This window comes from Cebus imitator, unplaced genomic scaffold (assembly GCF_001604975.1).
Source record: "Cebus imitator isolate Cc_AM_T3 unplaced genomic scaffold, Cebus_imitator-1.0 Scaffold246, whole genome shotgun sequence".
Taxonomy (NCBI): Eukaryota; Metazoa; Chordata; class Mammalia; order Primates; family Cebidae; genus Cebus; species Cebus imitator.
The window spans coordinates 1,308,759-1,324,562 of NW_016107561.1; the positions used below are offsets into that span (position 1 = coordinate 1,308,759).

Below are 15,804 nucleotides of genomic sequence, written 5' to 3' on the forward strand. Positions count from 1 at the left end.
AGGATGATTAAGTTATCTCTGCTGTACTCATGAGCATCACAAGTGGTTGTTTGCAGCTTACCCTAAGTTGTGGGGGTGATTTGTTATGTAACTATTAACTACAACATCATGTTCTATTATTTTTACCTTAGCTGTCAGGAAACTCAAGGTCAAATTTATTGCTTAAATACACTAACTGCATTAACCTTAAGTGTCAGCACAGCAACTACTTTTTTATAACACTGAGCATGTATTTCTATTTTAATCTTATTTTTGTCTTTGAAAAAATATGAAGTGTACATAAACAACAAAATGACCCCTGCTTACCCACTAATAATAAAATTATAAATTTAATACCTGAATCTTCTTTCATTTCAACATCCTCCTCCTCTTCATTATCATCTGTTAAAAAATAGGAAAAAATACTCATATGAAAGTGGGAAACACAAAGTTCTAGTTGGATTAATAAAAAAAACCAGACTGTTAAAATACGCATTTCTATTGTCTTATATTATCATGCTGAGTTAAGAAAGTATACACATTAATGCACCATTTAAAACCTAGGGTTTACATTTCCTTTTAAAAATTATTATATTTAGCTTGGTGAGGTGGTTCATGCCTGTAATCCCAGCACTTTGGGAGGCTGAGGCAGGAAGATCACAAGGTTAGGAGTTTGAGACCAGCCTGGCCCATATGGTGACACCCCATCTCTACTAAAAATATAAAAAATTAGCCAGGTGTGGTAGTGTGTGTCTGTTATTCCAGCTACTTACTTACTAGGCTGAGGCAGGAAAATCACTTAAACCCATTAAGTGGAGGTTGCTGTGAGCTGAGATCACGCCACTGCACTCCAGCCTGGACGCCAGAGTTAGTTAGACTCCAACTCAAAAAATGATTTATAACAAACTGTGCAATCAATCATTTACTTATACAAATTCTATATGGTCACTTCAGTAATTTCAATTGCTCAAAATTAAAAATCAGACTTTAAATGTCACATGTTCTACTTTTGTTAAGGGTCTGCATGCTCACTTCAAGTATCTGAGAAGTATGGGCATCATTATTTGGTCATAGACCAAAACATACCAAATCCCTGCACCACACCATGAAAAGTGCTGCTTTGCTGCACATGGAAATCCCAACCTTTACTCATGTGCTTTCAAGTGCTCCACCAGTTGCACCATTCCTGTTTAGCTCCCCTCATCTCCCACTATTACAACCCCTTTTAACTAGACAAGGACATGTGATTCCTCGGCACTGTAGATGACATGCTTGCTCTTTTGAACTTCTGACATTGTCATCTGTCTGTCTCGTTCTCCACATCCATTGCTATGATGTGAATCTCTGTCACCCCCAAAATTCATATGCTTACATCTTCTTTTGAAGAAGAAGTTAATGATTTTATTTTTTTTTCTATTTATTTTGTTGCATTTTAGGTTTTGGGGAACATGTGAAGAACATGCAAGATTGTTGCATAGGTACACACGTGGCAGTGTGATTTGCTGTCTTCCTCCCCATCACCTACATCTGGCATCTCTCCCCTTGCTATCTCTCCAAGGTGATTGATTATAAGGTGAGGCCTTACAGAGGTGATTAGATCATGAGGGCAGAGCCTTCGTGGATGGGATTAGTGTCCTTAGAAAAGATACCTAAGAGAGACCTCTCACCCCTTCCTCCGTGTATAGACACAGGGAGAAGATGGCTCCCTATGAGGAAGAGGGCCCTCACCAGACACCGACTCTGCCGGCACCTGGATCTTGGACTTCCAGCCTCTAGAACTGTCAGAAATAAATTTATGTTGTTTATAAGTCACTGAGTCCATGATATTTTGTTATAGCAGCCCAAATGGACTAAAATATCAGCCAGCGCCAAATCTCCTGTTTCTATATTTGCTCCTCTCTCCTCACATTATTGCAGTACAAATTCAGACTCCCAGTGCCATTTGCCTTAGCTATTTTAGCAGCTTCCTAACGGCTCCTCTCTCTTTCCCTCTCCTGGATCTCATTCCTTTTACACGTGGCTGCCAAATCAATCTTAAAATACAGCTCTGATCTGGTTCACAACTGTTCAGTGACTGCCCTCTGCCTAATGAGAAAAGTCTAGACTCTTCCTGGTAACACTCAAGGCCAACGATACCTGGTTCCAGACACTCTTCTCAGTTTCACCTCCTCTGTTACACGCAGACTACCACCTGCATGGATGGCAACACTGAACTCTTCTCTGTTCTCTCAAGGTCCCCTTCAGCTTCCTCCACCTGCCTTGGTCCTGCTAGCAATGCCCTTCTCCATCTCCATTCACTTTCATCCTTCAAGTGCAGGCTTGGGTGCCATAGCGTCTGATTTCCCCAAGTTTGAATGAATCATGTGCTCTTTGATGTACCTTATTTTTACTGCCTTCTTGGTATGGACTTTAAATACACATGGGCTTAGGTTGGCATCCTGGCACCTCCACCCATCCATCTCCTGGTCATGCAATCTTGGAGAAGTTACCTGAATCTTCCTGAGCTTCAGGTTCATCAGCTGTATAGTGTGATAATACTAATGCCTACTACATAGAGCTTTTGTAAGGATTAAATGAGATAATGCAGTGTAAAGCACTAGGGCAGCTACTGAAACCTTGTTAAGTGCTAAATATTAGCTATTATTATAATAAAATCACACAGTCTGCTTGTTAATTTATCTCTTTCAAATATTCATCTCCAGACCATAAATTCTGCAAAGATGGAGACCAGGTATTATGTTCCTGTAAATTCCCTGCCACTTAATGCCATTCATTTTATATACTAGAATCAATAAAAAAATGTCCACTGAATTAAATTTATATTATTTTCTATGTGCCTTATGCATATTAGCTATATGATGCTCTGTAAATAATGGGAAGTCAGTGAAGATTTGCAACTTCCTCCTAAATATGTGCTTTGGAACTTGTCATTCCAGGCAAATTTACTCAGTATGGCCCTCTTCTAAGAATCAATTATCAATAAAGAATACAGGTTTATTAGCCAAAGCGGAAAATGCCTTTAATTTGAGGTTTTAGAAAGGCAATTCTTGGTGACTATAGTTAACTTTTAAAAAAGTATTTTTTTGGTGATTTTCACATTATTTTTTATTCATTCTATGAATGCAGTTTAGAAGGAAGAATAGCAATTTCTTAGAAATATAATTTTCTAACCAAATGATTATCAAATTATTAGTAACTACACTTCATAGATTCTTCCCTATATTTAATATCTTTAAACAGAATTTTATTTTACAAAGCCATCTAAAATCTGTATGACAACAGACTCTCCAGAATCTCAGAGAAAGAGATGAAAAAGGGTCTACAATTTCTGGGAAAAAAATAAAGGGAGAGTCAAAGATCCCTTTGCTTGTCACTCACATTTCCATTATTCACCTGGCAAACACTCATTGGTAGCCTATTATGTACAAGCCTTTATATTTGGGGCTGTAGAAACACCAAGGAGAATAGAGACTTGAGCAGTTTTGTAGACTCTCACCAGTAGTAAACAAACTAAGACACGTGGATACATTCCGACATAGGGTAGTCAGTGCTGTTAAAAAGGTGTCAGAGAAGGGATTGATGCTCTTAGCTATGCTACTTGGAAGTCTTCTTGTAGAACAAGACATTGAAGCTGATATTTGTACTATATAGACTGTCCCAATAACATCATCCCCCAGAATGATTCCTATGTGTGGAAGGTTCAGGCTTGGTATTAATTATTCATTAATTTCACTCATGCACTGATTTAGTCATACAGTGATTAAGAGTCTGTCCAGAGTCTGGACTTAGACTGGTTTGGTTTACTTCCAGGTCAAACTACATATAACTAGGTGAATACCGGGCAAGAAGAATATCAGAATATTTTCCCCTGAAATATGGAGGACCTTCCCCTCACCCCAATCTCTCAATCACTTGTCTCTCCCAAAGCACAGGATGAAGATTTTCTCTGAAGTTCCCTTATCTATCTAGAAACAGTACCCCCCAAAAGAAACACAAGTGCCTTCCATCTTCTTCCTGGAATCTCATTATCTTTGCAGAAAAGCAAGCTGAGAATGCAAGCACACCTGGACAGATTTTTTTCACAAGATAATGTCTGCCTCTTGGGCTCATTCAAATTCCAAAGAGAATCATTTACAAGTTAATTTTTGTCTCCTGGGTCCATTCATTCTTCCTAATAATCATTTATTGCTCCTCAAAAAAATTGTCTACTTTCGCTATCCCCTCCCCTATGAAGAAGATATAAGATTCTGTGCCCCATTTAGCGAGTGTATAATCATTCTCACGCAATGTTCCATGCTTATGAATGTTAAAATAATTTTGCATGCCTTTTCTACTATTAACCTGGCCTTTGTCAGTTGATTTTTAGTGAACTTCCAGGGGGCAAAGGGGAAGTTATACTTTGCCCTCCTCATAATACCTATATGTCAGGGTTTTTTTAATCTGAAAAATAGGGATAATAAAATTACCAACTTCTTAGGGTTAGAATTATATGTCAAGTGCTTATGCAGAATGAGCATTCAATAAATACTGATTATTACTAAGACCATCCTTGCAAAAATTGTTATAATGAGAGAAATCTGATATAAAAAGTATGAAAACTGGCCAGCCATGTTTTGAAAGCTGAAACTGGACCCCTTTCTTACATCTCATACAAAAATTAACTCCAGATAGATTAAAGACTTAAACATAAGACCTAACACCATAAAAACCTTAGAAGAAAACCTAGGCATTACAATTCAGGATGTAGGCATAGGCATAGGCAAGGACTTCATGACTAAAACACTACAACACAATGGCAAAAAAAAGCCAAAATGGACAAATGGGATCTAATTAAACTCCAGAGCTTCGGTACAGCAAAAGAAACAATCATTAGAGTGAACAGGCAACCAATAGAATGGGAAAAATTTTTTGCAATCTACCCATCTGACGAAGGGCTAATATCCAGAATCTACAAAAAACTAAAATTTACAAGACAAAAACCTCATCAAAAAGTGGGCAAAGGATATGAAGTCTCTTCTCAAAAGAAGACTTACGCAGCTAACAAACATATGAACAAATGCTCATCATCACTGGTCATTAAAGAAACGCAAGTCAAAACCACATTGAGATACACCATCTCATGCCAGTTAGAATGATGATCATTAAAAAATCTGGAGAATAATAGTGGGAGACTTTAACACTCCACTGTCAATATTCGTCAGATCAACGAGACAGAAAATTAACAAGGATATCCAGGAGTTGAACTCAGACCTGGATCAAGCAAACCTAATATCTTCAGAACTCTCCACCCCAAATCCACAGATTACATATTCTTCTCAACACCACATCACACCTACTCTAAAACTGACCACATAATTGGAAGTAAATCACTCCTCAGCAAATGCAAAAGAATAGCAATCATAACAAACAGTCTCTCAGTCCACAGTGCAATCAAATTAGAACTCAGAATTAAGAAACTAACTCAGAACCACACAATTTCATGGAAACCGAATGACTTGCTCTTGAATGTTGACTGGATAAACAATGAAATGAAGGCAGAAATAAAGATGTTCTTCAAAACCAAGGAGAATGAAGACACAACGTACCAGAATCTCTGGGACACATTTAAACCAGTGTCTACAGGGAAATTTATAGCAATAAATGCCCACTTGAGAAAGAAGGAAAGATCTAAAATTGACACCCTATCATCAAAATTGAAAGAGCTAGAGGAAAAAGATTTAAAAAACCTCAAAAGATAGCAGAAGACAAGAAATAACTAGGAGCAGAACTGAAGGAAACAGAGACACAAAAAAGCCTTTGAAAAATCAATAAATCCAGGAGTTGGTTTTTTGAAAAGATCGGCAAAATAGACAGACCACTAGCCAGATTAATAGAAAAGAAAGAAGAATCAAATAAATGCAATAAAAAATGATAAAGGGGATATCACTACTGATTCCACAGAAATACAAACTACCATCAATGATTACTACAAACCACTCTATGCACATAAACCAGTAAGCCTGGAAGAAATGGATAAATTCCTGGACGCGTGCACCCTCCCAAGACTAAACCAGGAAGAAGTTGAAACCCAGAATAGATCAATAATAAGAGCTGAAATTGAGGCAGCAATTAATAGCCTACCAACCAAAAAAAGCCCAGGTCCAGATGCGTTCACAGCCAAATTCTGCCAGACATAGGAAGAGGAACTGATACCACTCCTTCTGAAACTATTCCATACAATATAAAAAGAAGGAATCCTTTCCAAATCATTTTATGAGACCAACATCATCCTGATACCAAAACCCAGCAGAGATTCAACAAAAAAAAGAAAACTTCAGGCCAGTATCCATGATGAACATAGATGCAAAGATCTTCAATAACATATTGGCAAACCAATTGCAACAACACATCAAAAAGCTTATCCATCATGATCAAACAGGCTTCATCTTGGGGATGCCAGGCTGGTTCAACATACACAAGTCTATAATCATAATCCCCCACATAAACAGAACCAAAGACAAAAACCACATGATTATCTCAATTGATGCAGAGAAGGGCTTCAACAAAATTCAACAGCCCTTTATGCTAAGAATTCTCAATAAACTAGGTATGGATGGAACATATCTCAAAATAATAAAAGCTATTTACAACAAACCCACAGCCAATATCATACTGAATGGGCAAAAACTGGAAGCATTCCCCTTGCAATCTGGCACTAAACAAGGGTGCTGTCTCTCACACTCCTATTCAATATAGTATTGGAAGTTCTAGCCAGAGCAATCAGGTAAGAAAAAAAAATAAAGGGTATTCAATTAGGAAAGTAGGAAGTCAAATTGTCTCTATTTGCAGACAACATGATTGTATATTTAGAAGAGCACACCATCTCAGCCTAAAATCTCCTTAAACTGTTAAGCAGCTTCAGAAAAGTCTCAGGATACAAAATCAATATGCAGGAATCACAAGCATTCCTATACACCAATAACAGATTAACATGAGAGCCAAATCACGAGCAAACTTCCATTCACAATTGCTACAAAGAGAATAAAATACCTAGGAATACAACTAACAAAGGATGTAAAGGACCTCTTCAAGGAGAACTAAAAACTACTAGTCAAGGAAATAAGAGAGGACACAAACATATGGAAAAACACTCCATGCTCATGGTTAGGAAGAATCATATTGTGAAAATGGCCAAACTGCCCAATGTAAGTTATAGATTCAGTGCTATTCTCATCAAGCTACCTATGGCCCTCTTCAGCTGGAAAAAAACACCTTGAACTTCATATGGAACCAAAGAAGAGCCCACATAGCCAAGACAATCCCAAGCAAGAACAAAGCTGGATGCATCATGCTACCTGACTTCAAACTATACTACAAGGCTACAGTAATCAAAACAGCATGGTACTGGTGCTAAAACAGAGATACAGACCAATGAAACAAAACAGAGGCCTTGGAGGCAACACCACACACCTACAATCATCTGATCTTTGACAAACCTGACAAACATAAGCAATGGGCAAAGGATTCCCTGTTTAATAAATGGTGTTGGGAAAACTGGCTAGCCATGTGCAGAAAGCAGAAACTGGACCCCTTCCTGATACCTTACACTAAAATTAAATCCAGATGGATTAAAGACTTAAAGATAAGACCTAACATCATAAAACCCTAGAATAAAGCCTAGACAAAACCATTCAGGGCATAGGCATAGGCAAGGACTTCATGACTAAAACGCCAAAAGCATTGCAAAAACCAAAATAGACAAATGGGATCTAACCAAACTCCAGAGCTTTGTACAGCAAAAGAAACAATCATTAGAGTGAACTGGCAACCAACAGAATGGGAAAAAAATTTTGCAATCTACCCATGTGACAAAGGGCTACTATCTAGACTCTACAAAGAACTAAAACATATTTGCAAGAAAAAAACAAACCCATCCAAAAGGGGGCAAAGGATGTGAACAGACACTATTCAAAAGAAGACACATATGAGGCCAACAAACATGAAAAAATGCTCATCATCACTGGTCATTAGAGAAATACAAATCAAAAGCACATTCAGATACCATCTCACTCCAGTTAGAATGGCAATCATTAAAAAATCTGGAGAGAACAGATGCTGAAGAGGATGTGGAGAAATAGGAACACTTTTACACTGTTGGTGGGAGTGTAAATTAGTTCAACGATTGAGGAAGACAGTGCGGAGATTCTTGAAGGACCTAGAAATAGAAATTCCATTTGACCCAGCAATCCCAATACTGGGTATATATCCAAAGGATTATAAATCATTCTATTATAAAGACACATGGACATGTATGTTCATTGTGGCACTGTTTACAATAGCCAAGACCTGGAACCAACCCAAATGCCCATTGATGATAGACTGGACAAGGAAAATGTGAAACATATACACCATAGAATACTATGCAGCCATAAAACGTGATGAGTTTGTGTCCTTTGTAGGGACATGGATGAATGTGAAAACCATCATTCTCAGCAAACTGACACAACAGAAAATCAGACACCACATGTTCTCCCTCATAGGTGGGTGTTGAACAATGAGAACACATGGAGAGGAGCATGCCACACGGGGGTCTGTTGGTGGGTCTAGGGGAGGAACAGCAAGGTGTTGGGAGGTTGGGGAGGGATAACATGGGGGGAAATGCCAGATGTAGGTGATGGGGAGATGGAAGCAGCAAACCACATTGCCATGTATGTACCTATGCAACAATCCTGCATGATCTGCACATGAACCCCAGAACGTGAAGTACAATAAAAAATATATATAAAAAATTAAAAATTAAAAAAAAATCTGGAGACAACAGATGCTGGTGAGGATGTGGGGAGATAGGAATGCTTTTACACTGATGGTGGGAGTGTAAATAAGTTCAACTATTTTGGAAGACAGTGTTATGATTCCTCAAGGATCTAGAAATGGAAATACCATTTGACCCAGCAATCCCATTACTGGGTATGTACCCAAAGGATTATAAATTGTTCTTTTATAAAGACACATGCACACGTATATTCATTGTGGCACTGTTCACAATAGCAAAGACTTGGAACCAACCCAAGTGCCCATCAATGATAGACTGGATAAAGAAAATGTGGCACATAAACACCAGGGAATACTATGCAGCCACAAAAAAGGATGTGTTCATATCCTTTGTAGGGACATGGATGTAGCTGGAAATCATCATTCTAAGCAAACTGACACAAGAACAGAAAACCAAACACAGCATGTTCTCACTCATAAGTGGGTGCTGAACAATGAGAACACATGGACACAGGGAGGGGAACATCACACACTAGGGCCTGTTGGTGGTGGGATGGCTAGGAGAGAGATGGCAGTGGGTGGGTTGGATTGGGGAGGGATTACATTAAGACAAATACCTAATGTAGGAGACAGGCGGATGGATACAGCAAACACCATGACATGTGTATACCAATGTAACAATCCTGCACAATCTGCACATGTATCCCAGAACTTTAATAAGAAAGTGAAAAAGTATGACAGTGAAATAAATTTGACACAGCAGATTCTACCTTCCTTTTAACCTCACAAGCTGTTCTTGTTCACTTCTGGGTATATCCCAAGCTAGCTTTGGAAGGAATTTAGTTTTCAGTTTAACCTAAAAGCAAGGATGGTGATAATCCTTCTCAAAACTATCCCTTCTTTGTTTGGGAACTAAAGCTGCCTTTGTAAAACTAATGACAGCCCCCAAGGTCAAGATTATGAGAGAAGCCTGAATTCTACTAAAATGTAGACAGAGTTAAACAATAACTAGCCATTGTTCCAGATGTCCCAAGATTTGTAACCCCTACAATTGCTCCAGTAGATAACATCACTATTCTAGAACTTAAGGTTGGTCTTTGAGATGTTTTTCAGACTTTTGCATTCTGGCAACTGACTGACTCTACCGGGATTTTTGACTCGTGACTCAACTGGTCTGTGATGCATATCCAGAGGCTGACTTAGTGCATGAGGAGTTTTCCACACTCCTATAATTTGATCCCCAACTAATAAGCAGCACCCATTCCCTAGACTCCTGCCTGTTAAATTGTCCATAAAACTCCTAGCCTCTAAGCTTTTTGAAAGACTGATTTAAGTAATAAACTTCTGTCCTCTGCTTGGCTAGCCATGCCTGAGTTAAACTCCTTCTCTATTGCAATACTGCTGTCTCAGTGAATTTGTTTTATCTGTGCCATAGGCAAGAAGCACCTATTGAGTGATTGCATTATGATGTCATTCTTATTACTATTTTTACTACTTAAATAACCATTTCTTGAGCTTTACATTGTGTAGCCGTTATTATGATATAGGTTAACAATCTTTTCCTTCAAGGAGCTCACAAGATGGGTGATATAGAAAAGCAAAACAGGCAGGGTGCAGTGGCTCATGCCTGTAATCCTAGCACTTTGGGAGACTGAGGTGGGTAGATCACGAAGTTAAGAGATCGAGACCATCCTGGCTAACATAGTGAAACCCCATCTCTATTAAAAATACAAAAATTAGCTGGGCATGGTGAGGCATCCCTATAGTCTCAGCTACTTGGGAGGCTGAGGCAGGAGAATCACTTGAACCCAGGAGGTGGAGGCTGCGGTGAGCTGAGATTGCACCACTACACTCCAGCCTGGTGACAGAGCGAGACTCCATGTAAAAAAAAAAAAAAAAGAAAAAGAAAGAAAGAAAGAAAAGAAAAACAACACAACAGAGAAGAAGGTAACAGATTCTCTGACTGATGGAAGTAAACAGAAGTCATACTGGGAAATATACATGAGCCAGCTAAGTCAGAGAGAAGGTCTACGAAGGGAAGGCTTCAGCTGAGTCCTAAAGAGTGAGTTAAAGTTACCTAGGGAAAAAGAAAGGCTACAGTAGATGCCCAGATGTGGATGTCCTGCCTACAGCTTTTTGTTCTTTGACCATTCAGTGCATGCCAACCCACCTTTGAGCCTGGTTCTCTTTGCCTGGGGTCTCTCTCTGCTTGCTGAAGCCCATTCAAGTACTATCAAGGAATTAACACCATTTATGGTTGAGCCTTTCTCAAATGACTGACAATTTGCATTTAAGTACCCCAGCTCCCTTGCTTCTCAGGTGGCCTAATTCAAAGTATGTTCTACACTATCTCCCTGAGTCTCCCCACTGCTACTGGGATTGAGCCCCAGTTGTCCAGTGGTAACTGGCTTACAGCTTAACCTCATTACCTCCTGCTTTTGCTCATCTCACTTTCCCACTTCCCTACTGGTGTTTCCTGGGATCATCTTCCCCCCACCTTCTACTTCAGTCCTTGTTTCAGGATCTGCTTCTTGGGGAACTCAAAGACAAGGGTAATCACATTCAAGCAGAGGGAAAGATATCTGTAAAAACATGTGGATGTGAACCATCAAGATGTTTTTAAGGAAGTAACACTGGCTATGCATGGCCAAAGGGAGAGCTATCTGGGAAATTATTGCACCTAACCCAATCTGTTTTGGCTAGATAATACAGGATTTCCATGCCAGGAGTGATGGTTAATTTTACATGTCAAGGTGGCAGGTCCAGAGTGCCCAAACATTTGGTGAAACATTATTCTGGATGTGTCTCTCAGTGATTCTGAATGAGATGAAAATTTGACTTGTTACTGAGCAGACTGCCCTCCCAGATGTGAGTGAGCCTCATCCAATCAGTTGAAGACCTGACTAGATCACAAAGGCTGGCCCCTGGAGAGAAACAGGGAACTAACTCCTCCTGCCTCATTGCCTTTCTGCTGCTTGGACATCGAGTTTTTTTCCTGCCTTCAGATTCAGACTGAAACATTAATTATTCTTGGGTCTGAAGCCTGCCAGTATTCAGACTAGAACTACACCATTGGCTCTATTGTTTCTCAGACCTTTGGACTCAGACTGGAACTATGCCGTGAACTCTCCTAGGTCTCACACTTGCCAACTGCAGATCTTGGGACTTAGTCTTCATAATCATATGGGCCATTCCCGATGATAAACCTCTTTCCATGTATTTTAATATATGTTTATTTTCTCTGCAGAAACCTAATATATAAGGTTGAAGCATTTAAACTTTATTTGGAAAATTATAGAGCAATTAAACAGCTTTAAGCAGAGGAGTGACACACCATCTTTTGAAAGATAACTTTTTTATGAGAGAAATTTACAGAAAATGATAAAGCACATGCATTAATATTTTGTTATTATTTGTATTAAAATCAAGCATAGAGTCCTTTTGCTCTACAAAGCACCTAACGTTCCGTTACATATTAATGAAATCTACTTTAGTTCAACATTATTCTATATAATGTGCTTTCCTGAGTCATATTTGTGCAACAAGCTGCTAGCAAGAATTTTTCTAACAAAACCAGGAACAAAAATATATATATTACAAAAAGATGATAGCCTATGGAAGTAGGGAGTCATGCCATTCAAAGTTTGAAAGCAGTCAGGAGGCTGACGAAGCGTGGGCAGAGTTGCAGCCCTTTTAAACAGTTCTCCAAGCATCACGCTTCTTTGTTAGAGGACAAAAATGAAATAAAAGGTTTCTACCAAAGCGACGCAAATACTATTTCAAAACAGAGAGCAATCCATCAGATGGCATTGTTCTGTGTGTTCAGAAATGCCCATTCCAGAAAATCCCCTTTCCTTCCCAGGCATGGTGCATACAGAGGCTAAAGCTCCATTTCATCTTACGGGGCCTCTGACGATAATTTCATAATAGATGCTGTTTTTATTCACTGCATCACCCTCTGTCAGATTACCCTGTTGCATTCTACACAAACACATGGATGTGACCAAAGTTCTTCTTTTAATCACAAAATATATGTGAAAATCAACTAGTTTCTCACGAATAACTAGTTTTGGGTAAAAGCTAGTTTTATATACTTCAGAATCCCCTTCATAAGGAAATGTCTAACCTACTTTGAGGCCTATAACATTGATTTCACCTTCTTTTATTGGAAGGAGTTAATGTGAATGATTTTTGTCTTAATCATTATACTTGTCTTCCGAGCAGGTATCTGTATCTGTCATTTCCCTATAGCAAATAGTGCATACTTCTTTGGAAAATGCAGTATGCTATGGGTTTTGGAATGACTTGAGGTTTGTCTTACTCCTTTACCTACAGCCTCCATAATTAATACAGTCTTTTGGTGAAGTGAAATAAACAAAAACAAGCAAAGAAGAATCTTTCAAAAACGGAGATGTCCATTATTTTTTGGATATTTCAACTGAACTAACTTGTGATGTCTCACTAACGCTAGCATGGTGAGAGGTGTCCAAGCCACATAGTAGCTGGGTTTGAGGAACAGTTATGCTTTTTATAAGACATGGTATGCTTTCCTTATGTGCTTGAAATCGCTCAGCTACCGTGCAGCTGAGTGTCTAGATTATCACGGTCCATGGCCAGGATTCCTAGATTGGCTAGGAGACATGTGCATGAATGGAAACTAACTTCAAAGAGGTCTGTGGGTGGCATGAGAAAAGGAGGGTGTTATAAAGTGGAATGTTATCCTTATGAGCTATTAAGGTATCCTCTCCACCCTCAAGGGAAAAAAAATGGACAGACACCTGAAATAGATCATGTAATTCCCTTGTCAATTTATCATGAACATCCATACACATGGGCAGGTCTGTCAAGGAGAACAATTACAATAATCCTGCTGTGGTTTTATTTCACTTGTTTCCAAGTTCTCTTCCTTAGAGCTTAATTTCTTACCTCAGGCTTCTTGTACACTCTTCATCTTTTTAATATTTCATTACCCAAAGCTTCTAGGAATAATTTGTATTTACGGAAAAAAAGAAATATTATTAAAAATAAAGCTTTTGTTTTGGATTTCTTTATTATTATTATTATTTTGAGACAGAGTCTCCCTCTGCTGCCCAGGCTGGAGTGCAGTGGCTCAATTTTGGCTCACTGCAACCTCTGTCTGCTGGATTCAACAAGTCTCCTGCCTCAGCCTCCCAAGTAGCTGAGACTACAGGTGCCACATGCCTGGCTAATTTTTTGTATTTTTAGCAGAGACAGGGTTTCACCATGCTGGCCAGGCTGGTCTCAAACTTGTGACCTTGTGATCCACCTGCCTCGGCCTCCCAAAGTGCTGGGATTACAGGTGTGAGCCACCACACCCAGCCCTGGAAGAGGTAGTAGGGAAGAGATTGGTATCCTCATGGCTTCTTGCAGGACTCGACAAAGCAGAAACTTCAGGCAAAGAATGAGTGATAAGGGAAAGTCCTCCCTGAGCAGGACTCCCACCATTTAGTTGAATATCTGGACTCACTGAATCTACAAATTGCTAAATCTACTTTCTGAAGGTGACTGATAAAGCCAGGAGAACATTTTTTTAAAGGAATTGTTTTTCCTTCAACTGATCCTTGGCCAAAATGAGCACTCAAATCTAATTACTTTATAAATCAAGCAATAAGTAACAGGCACTGCTCAGAAAACTGCCTGATGCTGCTGCTTCTGGCTTGGCCATCTGGGCACATGATAGCATCAGTTACTGAGATATGGGATTTAGGAAGAGGAGGATTGAGGAGTGGAGAAACAGATTTGGAATTTAATTTTGGATGGGTTCAGTTGAAGATGCCTGAGACACTCTTCGGCTGGAGACAGACGTGTGCAAGCAAATATACCAGAAAGGGCCAGGCCGGACACAGATGACTGTCAGGACAACAAGATGGCAGAGCAGTCGCCAGGATAGAGTGCCTGGTCCAATGTGAGAAAGGCTCTAAAGGGTCATGTGAAGTCATGGACTCAAATATGCAGTGGTTTCAGTTCCCATGCTCAAGCCATCAAAAAGGTTCTAATACCCTCAACAAGGATGGCTGCAGTAGGAAGGCAGAGGCAGTCACGTGATTGCTATGGACTATGGAGTGACCAATAAGTGACGGAGACCGACAACTCCTCAAAGACAGGAGGCTGACAATAACACTTAGGTCTGGCTGGGTGCCGTGGCTCACGCCTGTAATTCCAGCACTTTGGGAGGCCGAGGCGGGCAGATCACGAGGTCAGAAGTTCGAGACCAGCCTGACCAACATGGTGAAATCCCATCTCTACTAAAAATACAAAAATTAGCCAGGCGTGGTGGTGGGAGCTTGTAATCCCAGCTACTCGGGAGGCTGAGGCAGAGAATTGCTTGAACCAGGGAGGCGGAGGTTGCCGTCAGCCAAGATCATACCACTGCACTCCAGCCTGGGCAACAGAGCGAGACTCCCTCTCAAAATAAATAAATAAATAAATAAATAAAGTTAGGTCCATATGTAAAGTGGAATATAGTTTGTAGGAATTTCAGTTTCCCTATTGTTTTTGTCTTTATCCTTACTTCTGTGCCTTCTTAGGAATTACTTTATTTATATATTATTCTTCAAAAGATTTTTTCCCCCTGCATTTGCCTCAATGTTTTCAACCAAAGAACCAAAACCAGTCTACGCAGAATGTTTGAAAGGTCTTTCAAAAGCACCCAGCAGGGGTCTCTATAAAGATGACTATAGCATCCTCCCTCCCTTCTCCAACTAGCATTTAGTTGTGTCTGTTTTACCAGAACTTCCTAATGAGATCAAACTCTGCTTAGTCAAGGCTCATGTTCCCAGGTCTTCATTTGTTCTGCAGTTTATCAGCATTTGCTACACTCACTGCACACTCCCCTGGTTGGAAGGGACAGATTGCTTTCTGTCTATGTTGGCTGCTTGTTCCTGCATTCAGGTTGCTTGGTTACAGCAACACTTCACCGGATTTTCATTGAAGGCAAAATGTGTTTGTAGCTTTTGAGGCCCATCAAGTGGAAATGGTGAGCACCCATTTCCTAAGAAGGCAGTTAACTCATTTATGTTACATTATAGAGAGGATGTCTTGTAGAATTCTAAA

The 15,804-nt window shown here is 39.6% G+C and overlaps 1 protein-coding gene across 1 annotated transcript in view; it reads right to left on the reverse strand.

The window, feature by feature from the left end:
- Positions 1-15,804, reverse strand: part of MACROD2 (mono-ADP ribosylhydrolase 2) — a 1,539,224-nt gene that overhangs the window by 187,786 nt on the left and 1,335,634 nt on the right. The window contains exon 7 of the mRNA XM_017498618.2: positions 337-381. Within this exon, the coding sequence (XP_017354107.2) occupies positions 337-381 (45 nt within the window). The remainder of the gene's footprint in view (positions 1-336; positions 382-15,804) is intronic.